Source organism: Heterodontus francisci, chromosome 32, assembly GCF_036365525.1.
Source record: "Heterodontus francisci isolate sHetFra1 chromosome 32, sHetFra1.hap1, whole genome shotgun sequence".
NCBI lineage: Eukaryota > Metazoa > Chordata > Chondrichthyes > Heterodontiformes > Heterodontidae > Heterodontus > Heterodontus francisci.
In genome coordinates this window covers 34,557,492-34,584,988 of record NC_090402.1, presented here as the reverse complement: position 1 = coordinate 34,584,988, position 27,497 = coordinate 34,557,492, and the positions used below count along the sequence as shown (strand labels likewise).

Genomic DNA, 27,497 nt, shown 5'->3' with positions numbered 1-27,497 from the left:
CCCCACCAAACCACCACCCCACCCTCCTTTTCACAATACTGTTGATCAAAGCATGCCTTGACATAGTTCCTGTATACGATAAACTGAGACATATGTTTAGGTCTGAGGTTACTGATAACTAGATGTTAAGAGAGAGCCCAAGTGGGAAGATAGTACTCGTAAACATAAAATCATTGACAACCATGAGCGAAAGGTGTAAAAATTCAGCAGTGTCGAAAAATGTAGTCATTGCCACTGATTTTAAGGCGAGGATGCTGGATAAAGTAATAGTCATGGCTTACCATGTGAAAATGCACATTGATAGGGATTCAACGTGTTCCAAAATTTGAGATTCAGGGTAATCTTAATCTGCACATTTGGATTTGGATACCCCAGGCTTTTGGAGTAAAGAAGTAGTTTGTCGTTCTGACACTTTCACTTGTTATCCTAGATTCCAGCATGTGGCTAAGCCCTAACAATCAGGACATTTCCAGGTTTGATCCCCAGCCTATGCTGACTTAGTTAACATTAACTGGATGCCATTGGCTGTGCTACCAATTACTATGGGCTGGATTTTAAAGAGCCCTCGTCGTCGGGATCTGTGGTGAGGGAGCCTGACGATGGTCCCGGATGAGGCCCTCCACGGACCATGACGCTGGCAGGGCCGGACCCAATCCTCCCGGGGCCGGTGGGGCACCGTGACAGCCCCCGCACCGCTCAGCGACAGGAGCAGACTTAACATATGCAAATAAAATTAATTAATAGATTTGCATGTACTTACCATTAATCTTGATGTCCCACTGCGATCTTCGGCCCAGCGGCCGGCAATCCCATGCCTTCGGACCCCTGTCTGGGGAAACGAGGCACAACACTGGTGGGGACGGGGAAGGAGGTAAGTTTCTCAGTGCGAGGGATGTGGGGGATGGGGTCAAATTAACGTCATGGGTATAGGGGATGGTGGGAATGGTTGAAGTTTAAAGCGTGTGCAGTTTGTGGGGGGAGGGGAAGGTCAGATGGTAACAGTAAGTGTTTTGGAGGGGAAAGGGCAAATAATTAATTTAATTGTTATTTGGGGGGTGGGAACCGGGAAAAAGAGATGTATTTATTTTCACTTAACCTGTCGTTTAAATATTTAAATATGCCGGTAGGGCTAACAGCCTTTTAAAATGGCTTCAGCACCTGCGCACAGGCAGCTGAAGCGATTGCCGAGGATGTACAGCACCCCCCCTCCATATCATCGGGGGGTGGGGGGAAACAACCCGCCCCGGCTATTTAAATGAGCCACCGTACTTGGAATCGCGGCAGCTCTTTGGCGTGCAGCCTGCACAGGAGGGCTGCCATTTTTTCCACCCGCCGCCAAAATTGACAGTGGGCTTATAAAATTTAGCCCTATGTGTGGAGGGGAGGGCATTTGTAGCTCCGCCCAAACCATCTTACTGCAATGATATATGTTAAATTCTTGAAGGCAAGACAGACTTGGGATCAACCTAGGGGTCTTCTAGTTATCAGAATCCTCTGCGCCAGTGGGAGAGCCCTGGTACTGTACTTTCAGACTTAACCTCACATCAAATAATTTCAATCCTTCAAAATCCCAAAGGCAAAATATTCAGTGTACTCATCACTCAGAAATGAGTCATTTCCTTATCTTCTTAAATGTGAAGCCATATTCTTTTACATGCGATATTTATCTGTAATCAAATATTTCAATGTAGTAATACTTGCAATTATTCATCAAAACATCTCAAGGTGCTTCACATGACAAATTACTTTTTGAAGTATATTGACTTTGTTATGTAGGGAAAGCAATGGCCATTCTGAGCCTACAATGTCCCACAAATAACATGAGGTGAAAACCCAGTCATTGTTTTTTTTGGTGGATACTGATTAAGGGGGGAATGTTGTCTGAACACTCTCTGCTCTGTGTTGAATATCACCATGAGAGTTTTGACCTGAATCACTCGAATAGACGGACAGGATGGAATATGATGGTAATTCTCCCGTGCACCACATCACCACCACCTCTTCAAACCACCTCCCCCCCACCCCACACTCAATGCACTGCTCATGTTTGCTTGCTATCTAAGTTCACATATGCAGAATGTCAACTTCATCCAGCAACCTAAGAAACTGTACCCCTGTAGCAGGTTGAGTGAGTGGGCAAAAATCTGGCAGATGGACTATAATGTGGGAAAATGTGAAGTTGTTCACTTTGGCAGGAAGAATAAAAGCAGGGTGTTACTTAAACAGAGAACGACTGCAGAATTCCAAGGTGCAGAGGGATCTAGTTGTTGAAGTGCATGAGTCACAAAAGCTTAGTATGCAGGTACAACAAGTGATAAAGAAGGCGAATGGAATACTATCCTTTATTACGAGAGGAATTAAAAATAAAAGTAAGGATGTTCTGCTTCAGTTATACAGGGCATTGGTGAGATCACATCTCGAATATTGTGTGAGTTTTGGTCTTCTTATTTAAGGAAGGATGTAAATGCATTGCTGGTGGTTCAGAGGAGGTTTACTGGATTGATACCTGGAATGAGTGGGTTGTCTTATGAGGAAAGGTTGGACAGACTGGGTTTGTTTTCACTGGAGTTTAGAAGAGTGAGGGGAGACTTGATTGAAGTTTATAAGATCCTGAATGGTCTTGACAAGGTGGATGTAGAAAGGATGTTTCCTCTTGTGGGCGAGTCCAGAACTAGGGGGCACTGTTTTAAAATTAGAGGTCGCCCTTTTAGGACAGAGATGAGGAGAAATTTTTCTCTGAGGGTTGTGCGACTTTGGAACTCTGTGCCTCAGAAGGTGATGGAGGCAGGCTCATTGAATATTTTTAAGGCGGAGGTAGATAGATTCTGGTTAGGCAAGGGAATTGGGGCTATTGGGGATGGATGGGAGTGTGGAATTCGAGACACAAACAGATCAATAATGATCTTATTGACAGCTGGAGCAGGCTAGAGGGGCTGAATGGCCTGCTTCTGCGCCTAGTTCATATGTCCATCTTTAAATGATGAGAGGAGGGTAGGAACAAAGCAATATTTTTTTAAAACGTTGCAATTGAAAGAACCCTAGCTGAGCTAACAGTCTTTTTTAAAAAAAAGTACAAAATATTTTTTTTTTCACAAAGCGCAATTGGTTGCCAATGAACTAAATGTCAGAGATTCCAGTAAGATGGGATCACCTAATTTAAATCACTGATAGCACCCTTACTTTCTGGTCCAGCAATATGTTTCCAATCCAGTATCTCAATCGTCAAACAATAAGCCTGATGCTGATTTGTAACTCTCTGCTCTTATGGCAATTCTATTGAGGGGGTTTACCATAAATTTACAATTTCCACGCTGGCTTTTCTCTTATGAAATCAAAACTATTTCTGTTATCATTAAGTACTTCTTCATACATTTTTCTGCATGTACAAACAAGATGAAAGTAACAGAAATTCAGCAAATGTAAATATTGTTTTAAAAATGGTCAGTGTCTGAATGGACAGTGATCTCAAAGGTAGCAGAAGTTCTTTGGTTAGGTGGTTTCTCAACCCAATGAAGGTATGTTGCATGGCACACCTATTCGATTGTAATCTAGTCATGGTGCTTTAACAACCAGTACCCAATGCACACACTATAGTTAAATGCAAGACGGGTATAATTCGTGTTAATAAAACATGATGCACACGAGGGCTGGTTGATGGGCTTCTTAATTCATAGTGGAAGAAAAATTGGCTAAGGTTTTTGCACTGTAATAGAATATTGCATTGAAAATTGATTGCCTTAGGATTCATATGAGGGTGTACATATGCTGATACATATCCAGTGATGGTTAGAAATGATCATGCTGAATTTACCTTTAGTGAAACTTTAGTGATTTGAAACTAAACTTCAGACAATTAGGAACTCCAGAAGTATAGCTTTAATACAACCTTTATATTGATCAGTCAAATCTGTTAAATTCCAGATGTTGATCCCTAATGATGGTAATAATCTTCTTTCATGACCTCGGGGAACATGGATTTTTAATATATTTCAATCACTAATTGATAATCTATGCAAAGAGTAAATATGATTTCTTCCCTTTCCATTCTACTGCTGTCCCTGAAGCATTCAATAGACCTGACGAAGGTAGAGGCTTTGATTCTTCTGCCAATAGTGCTCTATATCCAGCCTCTAGATGAGTGTAGGAGTTCTCTGGTATCACTCATTGCAATATTCTCTTCCCCTTTGTTGAGAAAGGCTCAGCCTCTACTGATCATCTTCCAACAGTCAGATTAATGGCTCAGATCAGAGAATCACAGGTCTAACCTATACCTGTACTAGTCTGAGCACAATCGATTCGAACTCCAACGAGCTACTATGCAGCTAAATGACCCTCTTTCCTTGATAATTCAAATCCCTTTACATGCCAGAGGCACATCATTTACATTCTTCTCCTTCTAGCAGGACTGCATGGTCTGGTCTGGACTATTTTAATATGACCATCATTGTCAGGATGTGATCATATGGTATGAGGCACAAAGCAATTGGAAGTTAAATGAGAATGGTATTGCTTCATTTCATTGCTATTATAAATGCATTTTATATAATATATAGAATATATGTATATCTTACATCATACCAATCTAGACCTTTATGTGTATGACTTGTCAAGATCTGCAAAACAATTTTCAAATAGCCAGACAACTACAGTCAGGAATGCCAATGGCCAAATCATTTCTGTTGTGGAGATCCAGCACCAACCTTAGAGTAGCCTCACCTTCTTAAAGCAATTCTGAGCATTAAACATGTGAAAGAGCCCTTCATGCATCTACAATTAGGAAAAACAGTAACACCGTTTATATTGTTGACCTATTTCAAAGTCCTAAAGATGAAAAAGGAAACAAAGTAGGGACTAAAGGATCATTAAAATTATTTCTTTCTTTCTGCCTGATTTTATTTGACCTCTTTTGTCAGATGCACTAAAGAAGCTGTTTTATTTATTATCTTTGAAATTAATGTTTATGCTGCGAAATCCAGTTTTGCTAAATCAGTGGCAAACTGGTAGATCCAACGTTTCTCTCAGTGCTCCAGGGATGTGTTCTCATTTCATATATAGAAAATACATTTGAAAATATTAGCCTAGGTTCTCCAGTCACAATGCTGATTGGAATAACCAGGCCATTGATTCAGAGTATTAAGGTATTAAAATATAAAATGCTATTTATCCTTTATTCAAGTGTAAAGATTATATACTATTACACTTTGGCCTATTACTGCAACAGGTTTATCACCAGCGAGACTAAATATAAAAGAAGCATACCATTACAATGGTAAGAAAAGCAGTTCTTAAATAACAATTCAGAATCTGGTATTCATTACAAATAATTATTTATGAATGTGAATTTAGGCTGGCAGTGGATTTCATGCAGCAATCAAAGAACAAACAAAGAACAAAGATAAGTACAGCACAGGAACAGGCCATTTGGCCCTCCAAGCCTGCGCCGATCTTGATGCCTGCCGAAACTAACACCTTCCGCACTTCCGGGGCCCATATCCCTCTATTCCCTGCCTATTCATATATTTGACAAGATGTCTCTTAAACGTCGCTATCGTATCTGCTTCCACCACCTCACCTGGCAGCAAGTTCCAGGCACTCACCACCCTCTGTGTAAAAAAGCTTGCCTCGCACATCCCCTCTAAACTTTGCCCCTCGCACCTTAAACCTATGTCCCCTAGGAACTGACTCTTCCACCCTGGGAAAAAGCTTCTGACTATCCACTCTGTCCATGCCGCTCATAACTTTGTAAACCTCTATCATGTCGCCCCTCCACCTCCGTCGTTCCAGTGAAAACAATCCGAGTTTTTCCAACCTCTCCTCATAGCTAATGCCCTCCAGACCAGACAACATCCTGGTAAACCTCCTCTGTACCCTCTCCAAAGCCTCCACATCCTTCTGGTAGTGTGGCAACCAGAATTGCACGCAATATTCTAAGTGTGGCCTAACTAAGGTTCTGTACAGCTGCAACATGACTTGCCAATTCTTATACTCTATGCCCCGACCGATGAAGGCAAGCATGCCGTATACCTTCTTGACTACCTTATCCACCTGCGTTGCCACTTTCAGTGACCTGTGGACCTGTACGCCCAGATCTCTCTGCCTGTCAATACTCCTAAGGGTTCTGCCATTTACTGTATACCTCCCACCTGCATTAGACCTTCCAAAATGCATTACCTCACATTTGTCCGGATTAAACTCCATCTGCCATTTCTCCGCCCAAGTCTCCAACCGATCTATATCCTGCTGTATCCTCTGACAATCCTCATCATTATCCGCAACTCCACCAACCTTTGTGTCGTCTGCAAACTTACTAATCAGACCAGCTACATTTTCCTCCAAATCATTTATATATACTACAAACAGCAAAGGTCCCAGCACTGATCCCTGCGGAACACCACTAGTCACATCCCTCCATTCAGAAAAACACCCATCCACTGTTACCCTCTGTCTTCTGTGACTGAGCCAGTTCTGTATCCATCTTGCCAGCTCACCTCTGATCCCGTGTGACTTCACCTTTTGCACCAGTCTGCCATGCGGGACCTTGTCAAAGGCTTTACTAAAGTCCATATAGACAACATCCACCGCCCTTCCCTCATCAATCATCTTCGTCACTTCCTCAAAAAACTCAATCAAATTAGTAAGACACGACCTCCCCTTCACAAAACCATGCTGTCTCTCGCTAATAAGTTTGTTTGCTTCCAAATGGGAGTAAATCCTGTCCCGAAGAATCCTCTCTAATAGTTTCCCTACCACTGACGTAAGGCTCACCGGCCTATAATTTCCTGGATTATCTTTGCCACCCTTCTTAAACAAAGGAACAACATTGGCTATTCTCCAATCCTCTGGGACCTCACCTGTAGCCAATGAGGGTGCAAAGATTTCTGTCAAGGCCCCAGCAATTTCTTCCCTTGCCTCCCTCAGTATTCTGGGGTAGATCCATCAGGCCCTGCGGAGTTATCTACCTTAATGCTTTGCAAGACACCCAACACCTCCTCCTTTTTGATAATGAGATGACTGAGACTATCTGCACTCCCTTCCCTCGGCCCATCATCCACCAAGTCCTTCTCCTTGGTGAACACTGATGCAAAGTACTCATTTAGCACCTCGCCCATTTCCTCTGGCTCCATGCATAGATTCCTATCTCTGTCCTTGAGTAGGCCAACCCTTTCCCTGGTTACCCTCTTGCTCTTTATATATGTATAAAAAGCCTTGGGATTTTCCTTAATCCTGTTTGCCAATGACTTTTCATGACCCCTTTTAGCCCTCCTAACTCCTTGCTTAAGTTCCTTCCTACTGTCTTTATATTCCTCAAGTGCTTCATCTGTTCCTAGCCTTACAAATGCTTCCTTTTTCTTTTTGACTAGGCTCACAATATCCCGTGTTATCCAAGCTACCCGAAACTTGCCAAACTTGTCTTTCTTCTTCACAGGAACATGCTGGTCCTGGAGTCTAATCAGCTGACGTTTGAAAGACTCCCACATGTCAGATGTTGATTTACCCTCAAACAGCCGCCCCCAATCTAAATTCTTCAGTTCCTGCCTAATATTGTTATAATTAACCTTCCCCCAATTTAGCACCTTCACCTGAGGACTACTCTTATCCTTATCCACAAGTACCTTAAAACTTATGGAATCAATCCTAGGGTTCAAGTTATCTGTACAAATAATTTGATTTTTATTCTTATACTTCGCATTGTGGCTGAGTTACTACTTTAAAATATATTTCATTTGACAAGATCCCGCACAAGAGTTTATGAACAAAAATGAAAGTGCACTTAATTGGAGGTAACCTTGTGAAATGGGTTGGTAATTGGTTGGGAGGTAGGATACAAAAAGTAGGGATAAAAGGAGAGTTCTTTGATTGCGGGATATAACCAGTGGTGGTCGCCAGGGCTGTTTATTGGAGCCTCAGTTTTTCACCATGTATATTAATGACTTGAATGAAGGAATAGAGAGTTGTATATCCAAATTTGCAGGTGACACTGTGTTAAGAGGCACAATAAGTTGTGTAAATGGGAGAATATAACTACAAAGGGACATACACTAATTGAGTGAGTACAACTTTAGCAGATGAAATTCAATGTCGGGAAGAGTGAGATCATATACTTCAGATTCAAGAAAGACAAATCTAAATATTTTCTTAACGATGGGAGACTAGGGAGTTGGAGGAGTAAAAAGTCTCCATGTATACAAACCACCAAAAGCTAGTACACAGATACAAAAATTAATTAAAAAGGCAAATGGAATGATGATCCTTACCTCAAGAGGTTTGTGTACAAGTATGAAGAAGTTATGCTGCAGTTAGGCTAGAGAGCCTTGTTTAGGCCCTGTCTACAATACTGCATTCTGTATTGGGCTCTGAACCTCAGGAAAGACTTGGCCTTGGAGGCGGTGCAGCACTGCTTTACCAGAATAATACCAGGGCTTAAAGGGTTAAATTATGAGACCAGGATACATAAACTTGGCTTGTGTTCCCTTGAGTATTGAAGATTAAAGGGAGATCTTATCAAGCTGTTTTAAATGATGAGATTTAATAGGGTAGATAAAAAGAAATGATTTCCTCTGGTGGGGAATCTAGAAAACTGGACATCATCATAAAGTTAAAGGTAGACCATTAAGGAGTGAAATGAGAAGCACTTTTTCATAGAAAAGTTGGTGAAAGTCTGAAACTCGCCCTACAGCACCAAAAACAATAACAACTTGTATTTATAGTAATATGTCTCAAGGCACTTTACAGGAGCATTAACAAACTTTGACACCAGGCCACATGATGTATTCTACAGATGACCAAAAGCTTGATCAAAGAGGTAGGTTTAAAGAAACATTTTTAAGGAGGTAGCAAAGGGAAGAAGTTTAGGAAATGAATACCAGAGCTTAGGGCCTAGGCAGCTGAAGGCACAGCTATCTCCAAAAGGCTGTGGATGTTATGTTTTCTTCTCATTTCAATGGCCGAAATGACCAACACATTCCTTTTTCCCTACCTGAACTTTACCCCCTAAACTTATAACTTATAATAAAAATTGATTTCCCCGCTCCTCCACCCCCCCCCCCCCCCACCCCACGCCCAAGCAGGTTCTCACCTCGGAACTCCGTGTGGAGTTCCGAAGGTGCGCGAAGGCCGAACGGCGACCGTACAATCGGCGTGGTACGACAGGTAAGTTCATTTGAATATCATTACTATCAATTTAAATATGCAGATGAAGGGCCCGCCGCCAGGAGATGGTGGGGTGGGGGGCCCTCACCGAGGTCCTCCCGCTGCCAGTAATATGAGGCAGGCCCTTCTCGACGTCGCGGGTCAAGGCGGGCCTCTCCCTGTAACATTTACCGGCCCCCCACGCCGGGACCAGAGGCATCGAGGGGCCGGTAAAATTCAGCCCTAGGAGTTATCTTATATAGGGTCTGGTCTGGACAAGTGCTATTTACAGACTCTCACACAGAGTAGAAGTCACATGGTATAATTCATCATTTTCCTTACATCAAAAACATAACTGCACCTTCTTAAAGGTGTACCACAACAGTGGATTGAAATTGATAGATTTTTGTTAAGTAAGATCATCAGGGGACATGGAGCAAAGGCAAGTAAATGGAATTGAGATACAAATCAGCCATGATCTGATTGAATGGCAGAATAGTCTCAAAAGACTGACGAGCCTACTCCTGTTCTAGCTTAATCTGCACATTATTTCCTTTGTAAATGAATTTGATAACTGTTGGCCTATAGTTAGAATTCATAGATTATTTGTGACTCCATGATAGCCTGTTTTTACCAAGGCTTATAGTCCAGAAAGAAATCTAGATCAATTCCCAGTGTGTATTCAGTTAGCTGATCTCATCCTGAGCACCAGTCAGCTGCTCCAATTAGCCTCAGTACTATTGGCCTAAGGGGAGGAAAATTCAGCCAGGCTTCCCACTTCTAATTGCTATCTAGTGGAGCCAGCTGGAAAGCATGTGTGGGTGAATGCCAGGTGATGACAAGATCAAGCAGTGAAGCCGCCATCCCCCACAGTCAAATTGCCTGCCAACACTCACAGTCTCAGCTCACAGATGAAGGATGGCCATGTGGGCAAGATACTGAAGGGGTGTTGGTACCCATGGAACTGTACCAAGGAAGTCAGAGATGAGCAGCGGCAGTGGGCAAATGGCTGACCAAATCAAAAATAAAATAAATCCTTGTGTCCCAAAGGCTGTCAAACATAGCTTAGAATCAGACTTCTGTATAATAGGAATACCTCTACTATTGCCTACTGTAGAAACATGGATTTGATTAATACATTAAATATTAAGTCTGACTATTTACAAATGTCAAAGTTAAACCAATATGTAATGAAAAAATCAACAGATGCTATTGGGAGGCCTGTTTAGTCAAACCTTCTTCCCCAGGGCCTAAAATTATAGGATGACAAAGCACGGATTTTTTTTTTATTTTTCAATTTAAAAAGGGAGCGAGGGATACACCAAATGATTACAGGCCAATCAGTCTAACTCAGCAGTGGGCAAATTATTGGAATCTATTCTGAGAGACAGGATAAACTGTCACTTAGAAAGGCATAGGTTAATCAAGGATAGTCAGCATGGATTTGTTAAGGGAAGATCTTGTTTGACCAACTTGATCAAATTTTTTGAAGAAGTAACAAGGAACATAGATGAGGGTGGTGCAGTTAATGTGGTCTACATAGATTTAAGCAAGGCTTTTGACAAGGTGCCACATTGCAGACTGATCAAAAAAGTAAAATTCCATGAGATCCAGGGAAATGCAGCAAGGTGGATACAAAATTGGCTCAGTGGCAGGAAACAAAAGGGTAATTGTTTACGGGTGTTTTTGTGACTGGAAGGCTGTTCCCAGTGGCGTTCTGCAGGGCTCAGTACTTGGTTCCATGCTTTTTGTGGTATAAATGATTTGGACATAAATGTAGGGGGCATGATCAAGAAGTTTGCAGACAACACAAAGATTGGCCGTGTGGTCGATAGTGAGGAGGAGAGCTGTAGGCTGCAGGAAGATATTGATGGTCTGGTCAGATGGGCAGAAAAGTGGCAAATGGAATTCAACTTAGAGAAGTGTGAGGTGATGCATTTGGGGAGGTCAACAAGGCACAGGAATACTACAGGATTAATGGGAAAATACTGAGAAGTGTAGAGGAAGGACCTTGGAGTGAATGTCCCCAGATCCCTAAAGGTAGCAGGACAGGTCGATAAGGTGGTTAAGAAGGCATATGAAATCCTTTCCTTTATTAGCTGAGGTATAGAATATAAGAGCAGGGAGGTTATGATGGAACTGTATAACTCATTGGTTAGGCCACAACTTGAGTACTGTGTGTAGTTCTGGACATCTCATTACAGAAAGGATGTAATTGCACTAGAGAGGGTACAGAGGAGATTTACGAGGATGCTGCCAGGACTGGAAAAAGGCAGCTATGAGGAAAGATTGGAGAGGCTGGGGTTGTTCTCCTTGAAACAGAGAAGGCTGAGGGAAGATCTGATTGAAATGTACAAAATTTTGAGGGGCCTGGATAGAGTGGAGGTGAAGGGCCTATTCACCTTAACAGAGAGGTCAGTGACGAGGAGGCATAGATTTAAATTGATTGATAGAAAAATTAGAGGGGAGATGAGGGAAAAAAAATTCACCCAGAGGGTGGGGGGATCTGAAACTCACTGCCTGACAGGGTAGTTGAGGCAGAAACCCTCAACTCATTCAAAAGGAGTCTGGATATGCACTTTAAGGGCCATAATCTACAGGGCTACGGATCAAATGCTGGAAGGTGGGATTAGAATGGGTGGATCACGATGGGCCAAGTGGCCTCTTTATGTGCCTTAAACTTTCTGTGATTCTATGATTCTAAGGGATTGCTCATTATAACTTTTTATTTGTTGGGAGGGGTGGCGGGGAGTGTAACTTTTGCTGGACCTTTTCGAAATTATGGTAACCTCAGGTGGAGACAGACTCACTGAGGATGCAAAGGCCATCTCCCACCCAGCCTTGGCCTATGAGAAAAACTAACCCATGAATTTTCCAGTTAATTCTAATCCAACAACATCTGTTACAGAATCCTTTGACAATACCACTACATATTCTGCAAGCTCAGAAGCCACCAAGCCAGAGAATCTTGTGGTAAAAAATGTAACTTCCACCAGTCTCGGGCTATCATGGACAGCACAAAACGGAGTTTTTGATAGTTTTCTTTTAACAATAAAGGATCTTAATGGATTAAACGTCCCTTTGAAGATTTCCCTACCAGGTGATCAGCATACAACTGATGTAACAGGGCTGGTAGCTGGCATTGATTACGAGATTGATCTTTATGGAATAGTCCAAGGTCGGCTCTCACAACCACTGAAAGATATTGCAAGAACAGGTATTCCTCAACATCAAACAGTGCTTCTCTCATCACTATGTCGTGTTTCACTTCCTCCTTTCCATTATTTGGAAGAAGATCACTCTTCTGTGCCAACCCCTTATTCACATTCAAAACGCTTGTCATTCATTGGCAAAACTTGCTCTTCATTTCCCCCATTTGTGCTGAGCTGTGACATATTCCATTTAGGAAGCAGGAGAATTTGCTGCCTTCTGCATGTGAGAAACAACATTTCTAACTCTCCCAAAGCTTCAGCCAGTGATTAATGTATGTTTTCTGTCTCATTTGTCCAAATGCTGCAGCATGGGCACAGCATGGCATTTTATGTCGGCTTTTATTTTGAATAGGGTCGCAATGATTCCTGACCCAGTTACAAGACACAGCTATCCAATGGTATATTCACTGCACTGGACTTAGCACTACTGTATGGGATTTAGTTCCAGAATGGAGTTATTTTTAGTGCATTTCTAGGGTTCTGTTTTTGAATCTAATTCCATGCGATTGTCTTTAAATTATCATGCACAGCAACTGCCTTTTTGAACTCGCAGGAGTACTAGTTCAAAGCACAGTAATGAGTGCTTACAGGGTAAATTTGACAAACTCCACTCCAGGCACACAGCTTCATTAAATGGAACCTGAGTCAGTGACAGGTCATAAATAAAGCTGATTCTGTGAATCTGCTTCTGTCTAATGAGGCTCCAAGAGCACCAGTCGCTGTCCCCTTTAGGGTCTTAGTATCAATCTCAAGTACGGAAAATGTTCACGATGTTTTATATAATACAGCTGAAAATGACAGACATCACATGCTAGCAAGCATATTGCTTCATCAATATCTGTCGTCCTTTAAAATTTCCTCTCTAGTTTTCTTCCTCCACTCCTGAAGGTGCTGACTTATGCTAAGGTCTGGTTGCACAGACAGCAACGCCCTCCAGTGGCAATTCTTTATGTGTGAGCCCTAGACAGTGAGTGTTGCTTGGTTATTTGATTGCACGGGATCATTGCAGTTATGCCTGAGTGTGCACGCTTCCAAGTCCACGTAACTACACTGCCCATTAGAGACAGTTTGATAGGATTCGGAACCAAGACACCAGACCAATTTCCCTCTTTCCTCAACCCAGGAGTGTTGAGAACAATTATAGAGATAAAACCAACACAGCAAGAACCTGTTCTCACCTAACATTCACATGCGCACACGATCCAGCAGGGATGCTGAACGGCAATCTGGAGTGGATCATTCCTCTCCCTAGTCCATTAGAATTGGGGATATTTTACTGTCAGCTGGGAAGAGATCAGTTAGCACAGACCTTCCTGGTCTGTTTTGCTCAGTTCCACACTGTGCACCATTATAAGCTGAGCCACCAAGAGATCTTTTTCTTCCCATTTGTTTACAACTTAGATCCTTCATCGCTATCAGTAATGTTGCTCTTTAGCCAAATTAATTTCAACATTTTAAAATGATTTGCAGCGTGTGATACAAAACGACCTGTTATATGTTTTCGAGTTACTGCACAATATAGCCCCACTGCCTCAAAAAAACTCTTCTGGGCAGAGCTGTAAATGATGCAAATAGCAGTAAGCATACTATAGCTTAGTGAATGATGAAATAGTGTCTCGTCATTGCCTCATCACTTATTTGATTTGGACATTTTTTAAGATAAGAAATATTGGACAGCTAATACTTAATTTTAACCTTCCAGGATGAAGGGATAAACTCATCAGCCTTGCAGTTGTCTTGTGCATGTATTTTCACATAATATATTCTTTTACAGGTGACCATTTATTTTCTTATTTTTTTCTGATCGCAGTGGCACTAAATGGAATCCTGCCTTCTCACCATCGCTCCATACCATACTAACCCATCGTTACAATGCTACCTCATTATCTGGATCATATTTAGATTCCCACTTACCATTCATTGCATATACATTCCATGTGTTTTATACATATTTTTGTCCAGTTATAAAGTGTGATCTGCTTCAGGCCTATTCTTGTCACGTTTGAATAGTTAATGATTATAACATTACCTTCATCACTCCTTATATTCCAGACTGCACGATGGCATGTTAGTGGTTGTAGAACGTTTTCTTCTATAGTTTGCAGTTCATAATTTTATATTTCATAATATTCATTACTTTGCCAGAATCTGAACTTGAAAACTTAATGGTCTCAGAAGTTACCTCCGGCAGCTTCAAACTCTCTTGGACAGCTGATGGGCCCTTTGAAAGCTTTGTTATAGATATTAAAGACTCTGATGGGTTGTTCGAACAACTAACATACACAGTACCCGGTGATCAGTATTCCATAGACATCCCAGATCTGCCTGCTGCTACTGACTATGAGATTTCCATCTATGGTGTAATTCACGGTCAGCCAACAAAGCCACTATACACTGAAGCTCACACAGGTATTTTAATTTATTTATTTTCTGCTTTCTTATTCTTCACACAGAAAAGAACACCCTATCAGTGGCACCATTTATTTTTTAATTGCATGATGTACCTCCGGTTTCTTTTTATCTTTTTTCAATTACAGGTTCTGCACTGAAAAGCAAAATGACATTTCACCTCACTCAAATCATTCACTGATTTTTTTCATATGAATTTATAGGAAATGGTCTCTGCTGAATGGCTGCAGCAATGTTGTAACGTTTCTTGACAGTCCTAAAACTGCATGAATTTTAATGCATTTTCATTGCAACAATTAAACATCTCTGTAAAACACAAAGGAAATGCATCAAATTCTGCATCAGCAGAGAGCACTTTACTAATGAGGTTGATCTTTTTTCCTGAAGGTTTGTTGCCTGAAGAGATTGTCTGTGTGCCTCTGTGTCTGTGTGAAAATGACAAACTACCTTTAGTTGTTGGGTACAAACGGTTTGACATTGTCCATGCCTATCTTCACATGGACTCTAATAACCTGTCTCACTCGTAAGGCTGCCACCTTTTGCTAAAGGCAAGAAAGCGGGACTATGATTTGAGTTTGATATTTCCTTTATTGCATCGGAATATCATTGAAAATCTAAATAATTATTGACCCAGCAAAATACAAAAGTGGAACATAGGCTCTGTTTTAAAATCCGCACGTTTGGCATGTGGTTTTTCAGGTCAAAATTTCTAAAGAGCTCATTCAATAAATGGTTCACAGCCTGCTAGGTGGCACTCCTACTCTTGAGGATGAAATAACTCGTTAACCATTAATTATGTATTTATAATACTTAGCAGATCTACTGTTCAAAGTATTATGGTCATGACATGCAATGTCTCAAATGCCTACTAACTGTTTATTATTGAATGAGAGCTTTGGCATTTTCATACATCTTAATTTGCCTTTCTAGCTTCCTTTATCATGGAACCAAGTAAATATTAATGTCAAATGACTAAATGGAGCAGTTTGGAAGCCTGTTATTGCAAACTATAGAAATGCATGATTGCATGAAACGTGCAATTTGTAAAGCCCAGAAATATTGTTGTCATTGTGATAATAGACTGGAATCTCTGCTTGCAATTGTTTGTGTTATGAATTAACACTGAAAGTGCTTCTTTAAGCTATATCCAAGTCTACTTTCAATCCTCATTCCTACGCACCAATGTGCAATCAACCAATGAGAGTTACTTTGGTTAAGAAATGTTAATAGTTCCATGGTTCAAAGAAGGATTCAATAAATAGAAAACACTTCTAAATGACACTTTAATAACATTGGGACACATCACATTACTGTACGATCTGTTATTTTTATAACCACAACCCCATAATTTGAATGAATAATGCTGACTGTAATGATACATATGCATCTCTCTATGTTTCACTCTTATTTGATTCCTTATATAAAACATGTTATTTTGCTAGCTTCACACATTACACTGAAAGCTTGTGCAATTAAATTATCTTGCCTTTTTCCCGTTTTTTTAACAAATTTATCAGCAGCCAACATTGTGCTGCTTGATAACAACTACTGCTTCAAAGCACTTCCCTCCCTCCACATCATTTTCGTTTTCTAAAATTATTGACTATCAATGGGCATACTTCCATTGATTTCAGTCACCCTATGGTATCTCACTAAGTGGCAGGCTAAAATGGCCAGCAGGCTATTTTATCACGAAGACATCATGGCCAAGCAGATTCAACCCTTCCTGGATGCCAGCACAATCCAGGGGGAGTCATTGGATGGCAATCAAGAGCAGGAATCATGGGCCATTTTCCTCATAGTCTCTGGGTAGGAACATAGGAAATAGGGAACATAAGAACATAGGAGCAGGAGTAGGCCATTCAGCCCATCGAGCCTGCCCCACCATTCAATATGATCATGGCTGATCATCCACTTCAATGCCATTTTCCCACACTATCCTCATATCCCCTTATGTCATTGGTATTTAGAAATCTGTCAATCTCTGCTTTAAACATACTCAATGACTAAGCTTCCACAGTCCTCTGGGGTAGAGAATTCCAAAGATTCACAACCCTCTGAGTAAAGAAATTTCTCCTCATCTCTGTCCTAAGTAGCTTTCCCCTTATTTTGAAATTGTGTCCCCTGGTTCTCGACTCCCCAACCAAGGGAAACATCTTAGCTGTCTATCCCTTTAAGTATTTTATAGGTTTCAGTGAGATCACCTCTCATTCTTCGAAATTCTAGAGAATACAGGCCCAGTTTCCCCAATCTCTCTTCATAGGACAGTCCCGCCATCCTGGGTACGTCTGGTGAACTGGTTGTAGAGCCCGTTGCATGGCTGTCAGTGAGATCAGCTACTTCATCACAGACTGATCAAGGATCAAACCCCAGGCTTTTGCCAGTCTGAATAGCTCAGCTGCCCACCACCTTAACCAGCAGAACCAGAGGAAAGACTACAATAGTCGAAAAAATATGAGCGCTAGGCATGAATGTCCCATGGTATTAAAGTAATTCTGAATACTTTGATCAAGCCAGCAGATATAAGGATTGAATCTTGGCGAGTGTTCCCTATCAACCAATGTAATTTTGGTGGATGATCTGTAGAAATCCTGGAATAATGGCAAAACAGTATTTACGCCATTTCTCTAGGATATTCTCTGTCTTATAGCGAAGGAATGGTGGATGATCAGGAAAACCCTTGCAGAAGTTCAACCATTAACCCCCCCTCTCCCACCTTCCCCCCCCCCCCCCCCCTCCCCCACCTTCCCCCCCCCCCCCCCCCCTCCCCCACCATAACCCAATAAAAATAGGAAATAATCACTGGATTCCATACACATGAGCAACTTCCTGACCTATCAGCTCATGCCAAGTAGTAATATCTTAAGCCAACTCAGTATGACACAAATTGCTCAGCTCTATATTCTGCAATGCCAATTTTTGGAAGGACAGTATTTCACATTTAGTGACAGTATTTCACATCTGATGCTTACATCCATCCAATTCATGCTCATTTGGGATGGGATCTTAAATGTTTCTATTGAAGATATCAGCAGATGAATCCTTAACATGTTCATATGTCAGTCTTCTGTCTATTGCTTTAACATGAGCCTTAACTTAAGAACTCTGCTAAAATAGTGAACCAAGGAATCTCCTATGAATACATTAAATGTTTATCCAATAATATTGCCCACAGTAATTACTCAATTTATATCTGACCTTAATAGTAAAAATATTTAAATGCTTTACTTGTATGAACAGAATGTCTTTGTTAAATATTTACATTTTAACAATATAAATAATTTGTCCATATTTTCAAGGCTCTCAAATGCTAAAATTATGAAGCTAATATGTTCATTATGATTTCATAATTCATCTCCTTTAAAAAGCCATGACTTTTCCCTCAATACTAAGACAATATATAAATCTGAATGAATTAATAGCAAATTGTATCTGTTTTAAAAAAGTACATCACATTTTTGTATCACTTTCACAAAATCAGAATGCAGCATGGTAATACAAGTGTTTTCCTCAACTGTTGTTTATGTTCCATTGTACTTTGGCCCACCCAGGAGTCATATCTATACTTTTATCTTAGTCATTGGTTGCAATGTTACAGCTTTCAAAGAGCTCTTGTCTATTCTGCTTATGTTTAACAGTTCGGTTTTCTTGCGTTCAGAAACTTGTAACATTTTAAGAATTTTTTTGTGAGCACACAAATTTGATCAGCAGCTCCAAATGTTGGTGTTTAGCACCTGATGTATTAAGCTATATATGATCCAGTTAATTGCTGAAACTTATAGGTTGCATGTTGGAAAGAATGATTGATTGATTTCTGGTGTACTGAATATTTTCTTTCACCCAATTATTTCCTTTCCTCAGTGACTGAACCCAAACTTAGCAACCTAATGATTTCCAATATTACCTCAGATGGTTTCACTGTCTCTTGGACAGCAAATGGCACCTTTGAAAGCTTTGTAGTAGACGTTACAAATCCTAACAGGGTCTTCGAAACTTCGGAGCTCATTGTCTCAGGCAACCTTCGCTCTATTGGCATCTCAAAGCTTTTAGCCAGCACTGATTATGTCATTTATCTCTCTGGCCTTTATCAAGGACAGCACTTGCATACGCTTAGTGCAGTTGCTACAACAGGTATTTGTGTGGCAGCTAGAGTTTTCTAGCTGTCATTTGATTCTACATCACTATTTTTAGCAATTTCTTTACATTACACACCTGCTTATTGATCAGTAATATGTATTTTAATTTTAAATGTAATTTGGATTTGTTCTTATTAATCTTAATGATAGCTCAGGATTGCCAATTGTTCTTACTTGTGCTCCAAATACGACGGGTGACAAAACTACTAATTTCAATAACAATTTTTATTTTGGAACAAAATACTAATAAAACTTAATCATTCAGATTTAGTACAAAAAAAGAGAGCAGTGTGCTATAAATAACTTCTGCAAAAACGTACTCCAGGTAATAGGTATTATGTGAATGTATGCCATTTCTTTAGTGTTTGTTAAACGTTCATGTGCATATTTTTATGAAGAGTTTTATAACTCTTGGTGTCCAGGTCAAGCTTCCAATTTAACCAATAAGAATGATAAAATATGTTTTTGCATGCAATAGAAATCATCAGTGCAACTATAATACAGTATATTCTTTGTAGAAGTGAAGTCACAGGCAGAATTTTTTGCAATATTGTAATTTTCAGAAATTATGCAATTATACACACGATGTATCTGAGCAGTGCAGGCGCATCATTCATTTAACACATAGTGATGTGTCTTCAAGTTCTGTAATGTCAAGTGAAGCTATGTAAATCCTTGAAAGTTATCATTAAAACAATATATTAAAGATATTTGCAGAACCATAAAGTTAATCCCTAATGGTTTTGAACAATATGACAGTAGGGTTTATGTTAAAGAGTTTGAGTAGAACATTCTATTTGGGGATTTATCAAGTACTATAGTTACTTCTTCAAATGAAGTTTCATATCACAGCACTAATATCACTGTCTCACCAGACAATAGCAGGGTAATCTAGAGACATCTGATTGTATTAGTAGGTGTGTGACAAGCATCATCTGAGTTTTAGACTGTGTCACTTGATTCTGAGCTAATCTGTACTCTTTTGTTATGTTGCTTTAAAAGTGCTGAAGTTTTATTTCCAAAACAATCCCTATAGAGGCAGAACCTGAAGTGGGCAACCTAGTGGTTTCAGACATTACCTCAAACAGCTTCAGCCTCTCTTGGACGGGAAAGGACGAGGCATTTGAAAGCTTTCTTATAGAACTTATAGATTCTGACAGGTTCACAGAGCCACTGGAGTACATGGTACCAGGCAACATGCAAACCACCCAACTCTCCAATCTCATAGCTGGCACTAATTATGTGATTTATTTCTATGGTATTGTCAATGGCCGACGCACAAACCCTGCAACTACTGTTGTATTGACAGGTATTGATATTTTATCATAAAATCCTTTTTTCTATAGTTTTTCATATAACAATGTCACATGAAAATTTCCACAGAATTTGGCACTCTTTGACTCATTTTAGTTATGATATTTCTTTCCCATTTACTAACAGATTTTTTATATGATCATTAGTGTAACAAACAAATAAAATCTATCCTGTTGGTTGGTCTAATACATAACAACATCCTCACATCATTAATAGTTTGCCTTTCTGGATTTTTTCATCATTTATGGCTTGCTTTTAAGGATCAGAATTTGCTGGACTGGGCATTCTCGCAGCATACCCCGTTAGGCTTTTTCTCTCCTGCTTCAGCTCGATAAAAATGTTGCGTCACAAAATTGCTGGCAATGCAAGCTGGTATGTTGTGTCAAGGTCATGGAGAATCTGAGATCTTAGTGAACATTGGGACCAACAACCTATCTCCTTAACCAATGAGACTTGATTGAAAAAGAAACAAGAAAGATAGAGAAGGAAATAGGGTGAATTAAAATCAAATCAGATACAGAAAGGGAAGTAAAGAGAGGGGAAGATAGATTGGATTAAGAGAGGACAGAAAGGAAAAGTAAAAAAAAAATGAGACTCCACAGTTTCAGTTATTCCCTTTCTGGGCTAGAGTGCTTGAGTGGCATTGCAGAAACCTAAATCTCATTATTCAAAGGGGCCTTGCATTGTTAAGTACCAGCCCTAACTTTCTGCAATTATTTCATAATTAATGCACAAATGCACCAACTCTCTAAATTTACAAGGAGGTTAAGTGCAAGTTGTCATTTCCACGAGGCTAACAGTGGAGACGTGCAAGTCATCCAGCAACTTGTGGCAAATCTCAAATCACAGAGTATCTCGCCCTCCCCACAGGGTTGCTAAATGCTTTTCACACTAATAATGGCAGCATATTAAATTTATTTTCCCAGCAAATTCTGGACTGCTATCTTCAGTTTTGCATAAAACAGTATAAAAGGCTTTTATGTTTAAGGGATATTTGTATTAATCACACAGTAGAATGTTCTGCATAATACGCACAATTTGCATGAGGCTGTAGTTTTTCAATGTGGGGCACATATCAATAATAGTGTGACAAGATAATTGCTTCTAGGCCTGCACAGAAATCAGGCATGCTTTCTCTAAATTAAAATACAGTAGTGCTTCTGTACAACGTTATAGTGTCCTTGATAACTAAGGAATCATAGAAAATACCTTTTCCTACATCTTTGCTGTTAGAGGCTTTTTAACTGGGCCCCTCAATCAGTACCAAACTGGTGTCAATGGGAATCAGGGGGAAAACTTTCCGTTGGTTGGAGACATACCTAGCACAAAGGAAGATGGCTGTGGTTGTTGGAGGTCAATCATTTCAGTCCCAGGGCCTCACTGCAGGAGTTCCACAGGGTAGTGTCCTAACCCCAACCATCTTCAGCTGCTTCATCAATGACCTTCCCTCCATCATAAGGTCAGAAGTAGGGATGTTCACGGATGACTGCACAATGTTCAGCACCATTTGTGACTCCTCAGATACTGAAGCAGCCCATGTCCATATGCAGCAAGACCTGGACAACATCCAGGCTTGGGCTGATAAGTGGCAAGTAACATTTGCGCCACACAAGTGCCAGGCAATGACCATCTCCAACAAGAGAGAATCTAATCATTTTCCCCTTGACGTTCAGTGGCATTACCACCACTGAATTCCCCAGCATCAACATCCTGGGGGTCACCATTGACAAGAAACTGAACTGGACCAGCCACACAAACGCTGTGGCTACAAGAGCAGGTCAGAGGCTGGGAATTCTGTGGCGAGTAACTCACCTCCTGACTCCCCAAAGCCTGTCTACCATCTACAAGGTGCGAGTCAGGATTGTGATGGAACACTCTCCACTTGCTTGGATGGGTGAAGCTCCAACAACACTCAAGAAGCTCAACACCATCCAGGACAAAGCAGCCTGCTTAATTGGCACCCAATCCACCACCTTCAACATTCACTCCCTCCCCACCACCAATGCACAGTGGCAGCAGTGTGTACCATTTACAAGATGCACTGCTGCCACCAAGGTTCCTTTGACAGCACCTTCCAAACTCGTGACCTCTACCACCTGGAAGGACAAGGGCAGTAGATGCATGGGAACACAACCACCTGCAAGTTCCCCTCCAAGCCACACAACAGCCTGACTTGGAACTATATCACCCTTCCTTCATTGTCACTGGGTCAAAATCCTGGAACTCCCTTCCTAACAGCACTGCTGGTGTACCTACACCCCAAGGACTGCAGTGGTTCAAGAAGGAAGTTCACCAGCAATTAGGGATGGGCAATAAATGCTGGCCTAGCCAACAATGCCCACACCCCCCGAACTAATAAAAAAAATACACAAGGAAAGGACATTGTACTTGATATGGAAACCATTTCAGCTTCAATTTTGCACTTAACCTTCAGAAGTTCTGTGATTTAAACGAAGACTATCAGCTGAGTTTTGAAAGCTTCTGGTGAAGTTCTGCTGAGCAAAGGAAGATTTTTTTATGTACGTTTTTCTTCCAGCTTGGAATAAGAGTAAGCTGATGAAATGCCAGGGTTTTCCACGTCTGACTATCTCTGCTCAGCTGTTATAATGAGTGCCAAGATCATACTGCAACTCCAATATAAATCTCTACGAATGATAGCAGAAGTTACCCAGGAAGTGTGGAAACAAATTGTTACAGACATGGGATAAAAGTAACTGTAGTTGGCATGTAAAAAAAAACTTTCACCAAAACTGGAGTGCATCCCCTGCATTTATTAAGAAATCCAATCACAATTTTTGTCACTTATTATTTTATCTTTAGAAACTGTTACAATTGAACATTTTCATTTTAAATACAGTTCAATAGGTAACTAAATTTGCAACAGTATTTGATGGAATTCACTGATTAAATGGTGCTGGCGTTGTAGTTAGAAAATCAGAACTCCAAATTTCCTCAATTGATGCACCCATTTGCTATTTAACTGGAAAAAGTGATGATTACAACTTTGTTCAATGATAATGCCAGTACAAAATGTACTTCCATTTGAATTTTGCCTTCTACAGTTATTTGCAGTATTAATGATCTTGTTTCACTGGCAGACATTTAGTGAGCTTTGCTTGTTGAAACTGAGCCTGCCTATGCATCCAGTGTGTTCCAGTTTGTAGCTACAGAAATGTGTTTCTGTTTGCTTTAAAGTGCTTATGTTAGTGATAAGCAGCATGGCTGATTTCTTTTTAGTGTGTTGCATATTGCTGAAGGCAATGAAAGTTACTTAGCTTAAAATGAATTACTGTCATGGAAAGTGATCAGGGAGGTCTCTCCTTTTTTTTATTGAGGCAGCACAAACAAAACACTTTTTTCATTGATATAAGTGCAGCAAATCCAAATCTAATGGGTACATAATGGGGTGAAAAAATGGAAATGCCGGAAATCAAAAAAAAGCGCACAAGACAGTGCAAATAAGTGGGCCAGCATTTGAAAGAGAAAAATAGCTTACTTAGCACTTTGAGGGCAACTTTTCATCAGAATGTGTTGCTACCTCTGACATAAACATTAAGCAGCATTTTAAAAGCAGCCAAGCTTTGCTTGAAAAGGTACCTCAAACTATGACAAGAACTATCGAGCACATTTACATTATAGCAACTGATAAAGCAAACTAGTCGCAGGCTAGTCCTTAGTGAGTTCAGCATGATGTCAAAACTAAGTCACAATAGCCCATTGTATGTTTTAAGATAATTATTCTCTAATGGTAAAGTTAATGTATAATTTCATTTGAGGGTCTATTCAAACTCTTTGAACAGTGGGGAGTTTCTAGTTTTTTTATGTTTATTATAAGACTATTTTTAAAATCTCCCCCTGTAACATAAAATAAGTTAATACTTTTAAAATAAATAACATCAATCGTTAAACACTTTAAAAAAAAATCAAATCTCAGGGGAGATTTTGAACTCTGGTAACTCGGAATGTATTTTTGAGTCCTGGATTTCAAAGTGGATTTGGGAGTCTCAGGAAGAGGAGTGAAAAATTGGCAGCAACACAATGCACTCGGGGGATAGAGTTTAATACTCAAAATCTTGTTTCAGAACTTTCTGGCTCATTTTAAATACTGAATAGTACTTTGTGATTGCTTAGCTACTGGATGTGTATTATTTAGAAACACAAAGCAGATAAATTGTTCTTCATCTAAAAGGACAGAGGCATCATTTAACAACAGATTTTGAGCTTCTCTTAAGCAGCTAATTCAGTTTTATTGCCTTAGCAATTCTAACATTTTCATATTATATGGCTCAGACAGCTGGCAAATAAATGAACAAATTCACTCACCCAGTACATACTTGTATGTATAGTTTTCTTTTCAGTTTAATCATTTCCTTCTGTTGGCTGCAAAAGACTTTTAAGAGAAGCTTTGCCTTTGTCACAGTCATTGTGTTTAGCAGCTACTAACATTAAAACTTCTCACCATTAATGGTTTACAAATATCATAACAAATTGGTTTATTTTGTCCACTTCCTTGATGATTGATAATTAAGATGTTTTTCTAAAGTGTATTACTGTCACCAGTTATTTTATGTATTTTGTATAAATTATCACAAATTCCAAGTTGAAATTATAATTCAGATTTATCAAGCAGGAACATTTGCTCTGAAATGGTATTTTGACACGCTAAGTGTGACTAAAATAAATATTTCCATGAATCTTCCTTCCCTTAGAAGAAGAAGCTGAACTTGGCAACCTAGTTGTTTCAGATATTACCTCAGAAGGCTTCACACTCTCGTGGACAGCAGAAGATGAGGCATTTGAATATTTTATCGTAGATGTTAGAGATTTTAACAGCTCGCTTGATCCAATACAACAAGCTTTATCAGGCAAAACACGAACTACTGACATCTCAGGTCTAGTAGAAGGCACTGGATACCAAATTAATGTTACTGGTGTAATTCAAGGCTGGCGTACCCAACCTCTTACTACTGTCACTGCTACAGGTATATCACTTGCAGAAAGCAAAAAAAGACATCCACTTTCATGATTTATTTGTACTGCTGCTAGGATAATTTTCATTTTAAAATAAAATACAACTATCTCTTGTAATAATCTAGCTAACTACTATACTAACATCTCTGAATACAACTGGAAAAAGGCCCTGCTCTTTTCATAGCATGTTTTCTTTATTATTGTTCCTATTTCCCCCATTTCATTCTCTCACAAGTCTCTCTTATCCACTTGGAAACTTCTTCAACCCAGTGGGTGTAGGATAGATTAGGTTAGAGACTTCTTTACTATCTGCACGGTAATAGGACACAGATAGAAAATATTATAGACAGTGACAGGATACAGAGAGCAAACACCTCCAAGTCAATCAAACTTGTCAGGGTCAGTTGTACTCCAGGTACAGGTTGCGGATCAGTGCATGCCAAGCCAGCAGCCCAAGTTCCTTTGCCATTTCCAGGTTGCTCTCTGTCCAGTGACTAATGAGCTCCGCATTATGCCTTCCAAATATTAGTTAGCTTTTCAATATCCACTAAAATAAGAAAGATTAAAAATTCAGTTTTTAAACATCTCAGTTAGCCCAGTTTTAAATGTGGCTTTGTATCAGACTGCAGTTACACTACACCCAATTTGAAACCCAACTGGTATCAGACTGCCTTCTGACTTCATTGTGTTCCATAGTCAGATTGCTGAGCTGGCACTCAAGTTATAAAGGGAGATTTTCACAGGTTTGTGCTGAAGTGCACTGTATTGCCTAAGCACAGCCCATATAAAATCAGATGGGTTGGGGGACACACTTTTCATCTCAGTTCAGAGTGAAGACTCTACTAACTTAATTATCTAATGAGTTAATTGTACTACTTGACATTGATGCAAAATCGGTTCAGGTGTACAGGGGCACAAAAGCCATGGTATCATTGGTCCATTGTACAATCAAATCCCATCACTTTTTTTTTTGAAGCAATGCCTTCTGACCATGCAAAACTAATCCCAAGGATAGCTGGAGATGTTCCAGCACAATAAATTCAATTTCAGTACTGTTTGGTTCAGAAAAATTGCACAAAGTTTAAATAATTCTGGAGAAGTGGCAAAAGTGAATAACTGTAACTGTACTCTTCATGTTTATCTACACTGTCATTTTAGTGCTGTTAACTTTCTACTGTGTAGATGAACGGCTTTATTACTTGCCCACTTACATAGTGGACCCATCCAGCTGCTGACACTTTTGAGAACCTTTGAGGATATTCCAGGCGCTCATCATTTCCACCTGAGCAGGTTCAAAAGCCAAGGTGCCTAGCGATGAACCACTTTGCAAATGGTGGATCTGCTGCTTTTGTTGTAGTTCCAAAATGTAAACCTAAATTCTTGGTTTGATGAATCTTATGGAAAGGACAATGAAAGAATTTTTATGATACAGTGTAGTTGCTTCAAATGATTTGAAAACTTGACTTTCAATTAAAATTGCACTTAAGTAGACAAAGGCGAAGTGAGTATTAAAGATTATGGAGGTGAAATTGGTCTATGCCGGCAGCATGAAATGGACCTCTAGTAAATCAGCAGCTGATTTTTCACCACACCAGTTTTTATTTTCCATTGACTTGGAAAATATTGTCAAGATTTTTAGTTTTAGACCAAGTAAAAGCAACATGAGACTGGGAAACGAGTCTCCAAAAAGCATTTGAACTACCGTTCTGTGAACTTTAGTGGAAAGAAAATTGGGCATGGTGAAAAATCGACTGCCGATTGGCTACATGCCTGTTTCACATTGCTAGCTTAGACCAGTTTCGCCCAGTATACCTATAAAAATAAAACCAGACCTTGAAAGAATGCGGAACTGTTTTACAATGATCAGACTATCGGGTAGATTTTTATTTTGTGTTATGGTGTGAAGCAGGTGATGGCGAAACACAAACCCGTTTAAAAATTAGGGGAAGTACAACACAGACTGCTGATTCACTATCACCTGCTTTATAGCATCACACAAATGTAAAATCTACCCCAATGCTTTTCATAATTGGCATTCAAGTTTCACATGTGAAGGCTTTCAAATTGAGGCTTGGTGAATCCAGACTGCTGAATTTAAACTTGAATGAAAGCTAATTTTTAGTTAATTAATAATAATGTGCATACATGGACATTGCTAGGGATTCCAAAGCATTTTTCTTTTAAGAGTATCCCTCTGGATTAAACTTACATCCTAACTCATTTGTCATTGGAATGATTGGGGGGAGAAGGGTCTGAAATTGGAATGTTTTTTAAAAACTTGCATCGAATTAGATTTTGCTTACATCCACCTTGCATAAAACTGGAT

General features: G+C 39.9%; 1 protein-coding gene across 9 annotated transcripts in view; it reads left to right on the top strand.

The window, feature by feature from the left end:
- tncb (tenascin Cb) overlaps window positions 1-27,497 on the top strand; it is a 378,292-nt gene that overhangs the window by 324,694 nt on the left and 26,101 nt on the right. For 3 of the 9 annotated variants that reach the window (XM_068012682.1, XM_068012681.1, XM_068012683.1), the window contains 4 exons: window positions 14,487-14,750; window positions 18,612-18,881; window positions 19,923-20,195; window positions 24,910-25,182. The exons of 2 other annotated variants lie outside the window; for them this stretch is intronic. In XM_068012682.1, the coding sequence (XP_067868783.1) occupies window positions 14,487-14,750; window positions 18,612-18,881; window positions 19,923-20,195; window positions 24,910-25,182 (1,080 nt within the window). Of the gene's footprint in view, window positions 1-12,037; window positions 12,347-14,486; window positions 14,751-18,611; window positions 18,882-19,922; window positions 20,196-24,909; window positions 25,183-27,497 lie in introns of all 9 variants that reach the window. 4 more of the 9 variants (XM_068012690.1, XM_068012684.1, XM_068012686.1 and 1 more) reach the window with 4 other exon arrangements.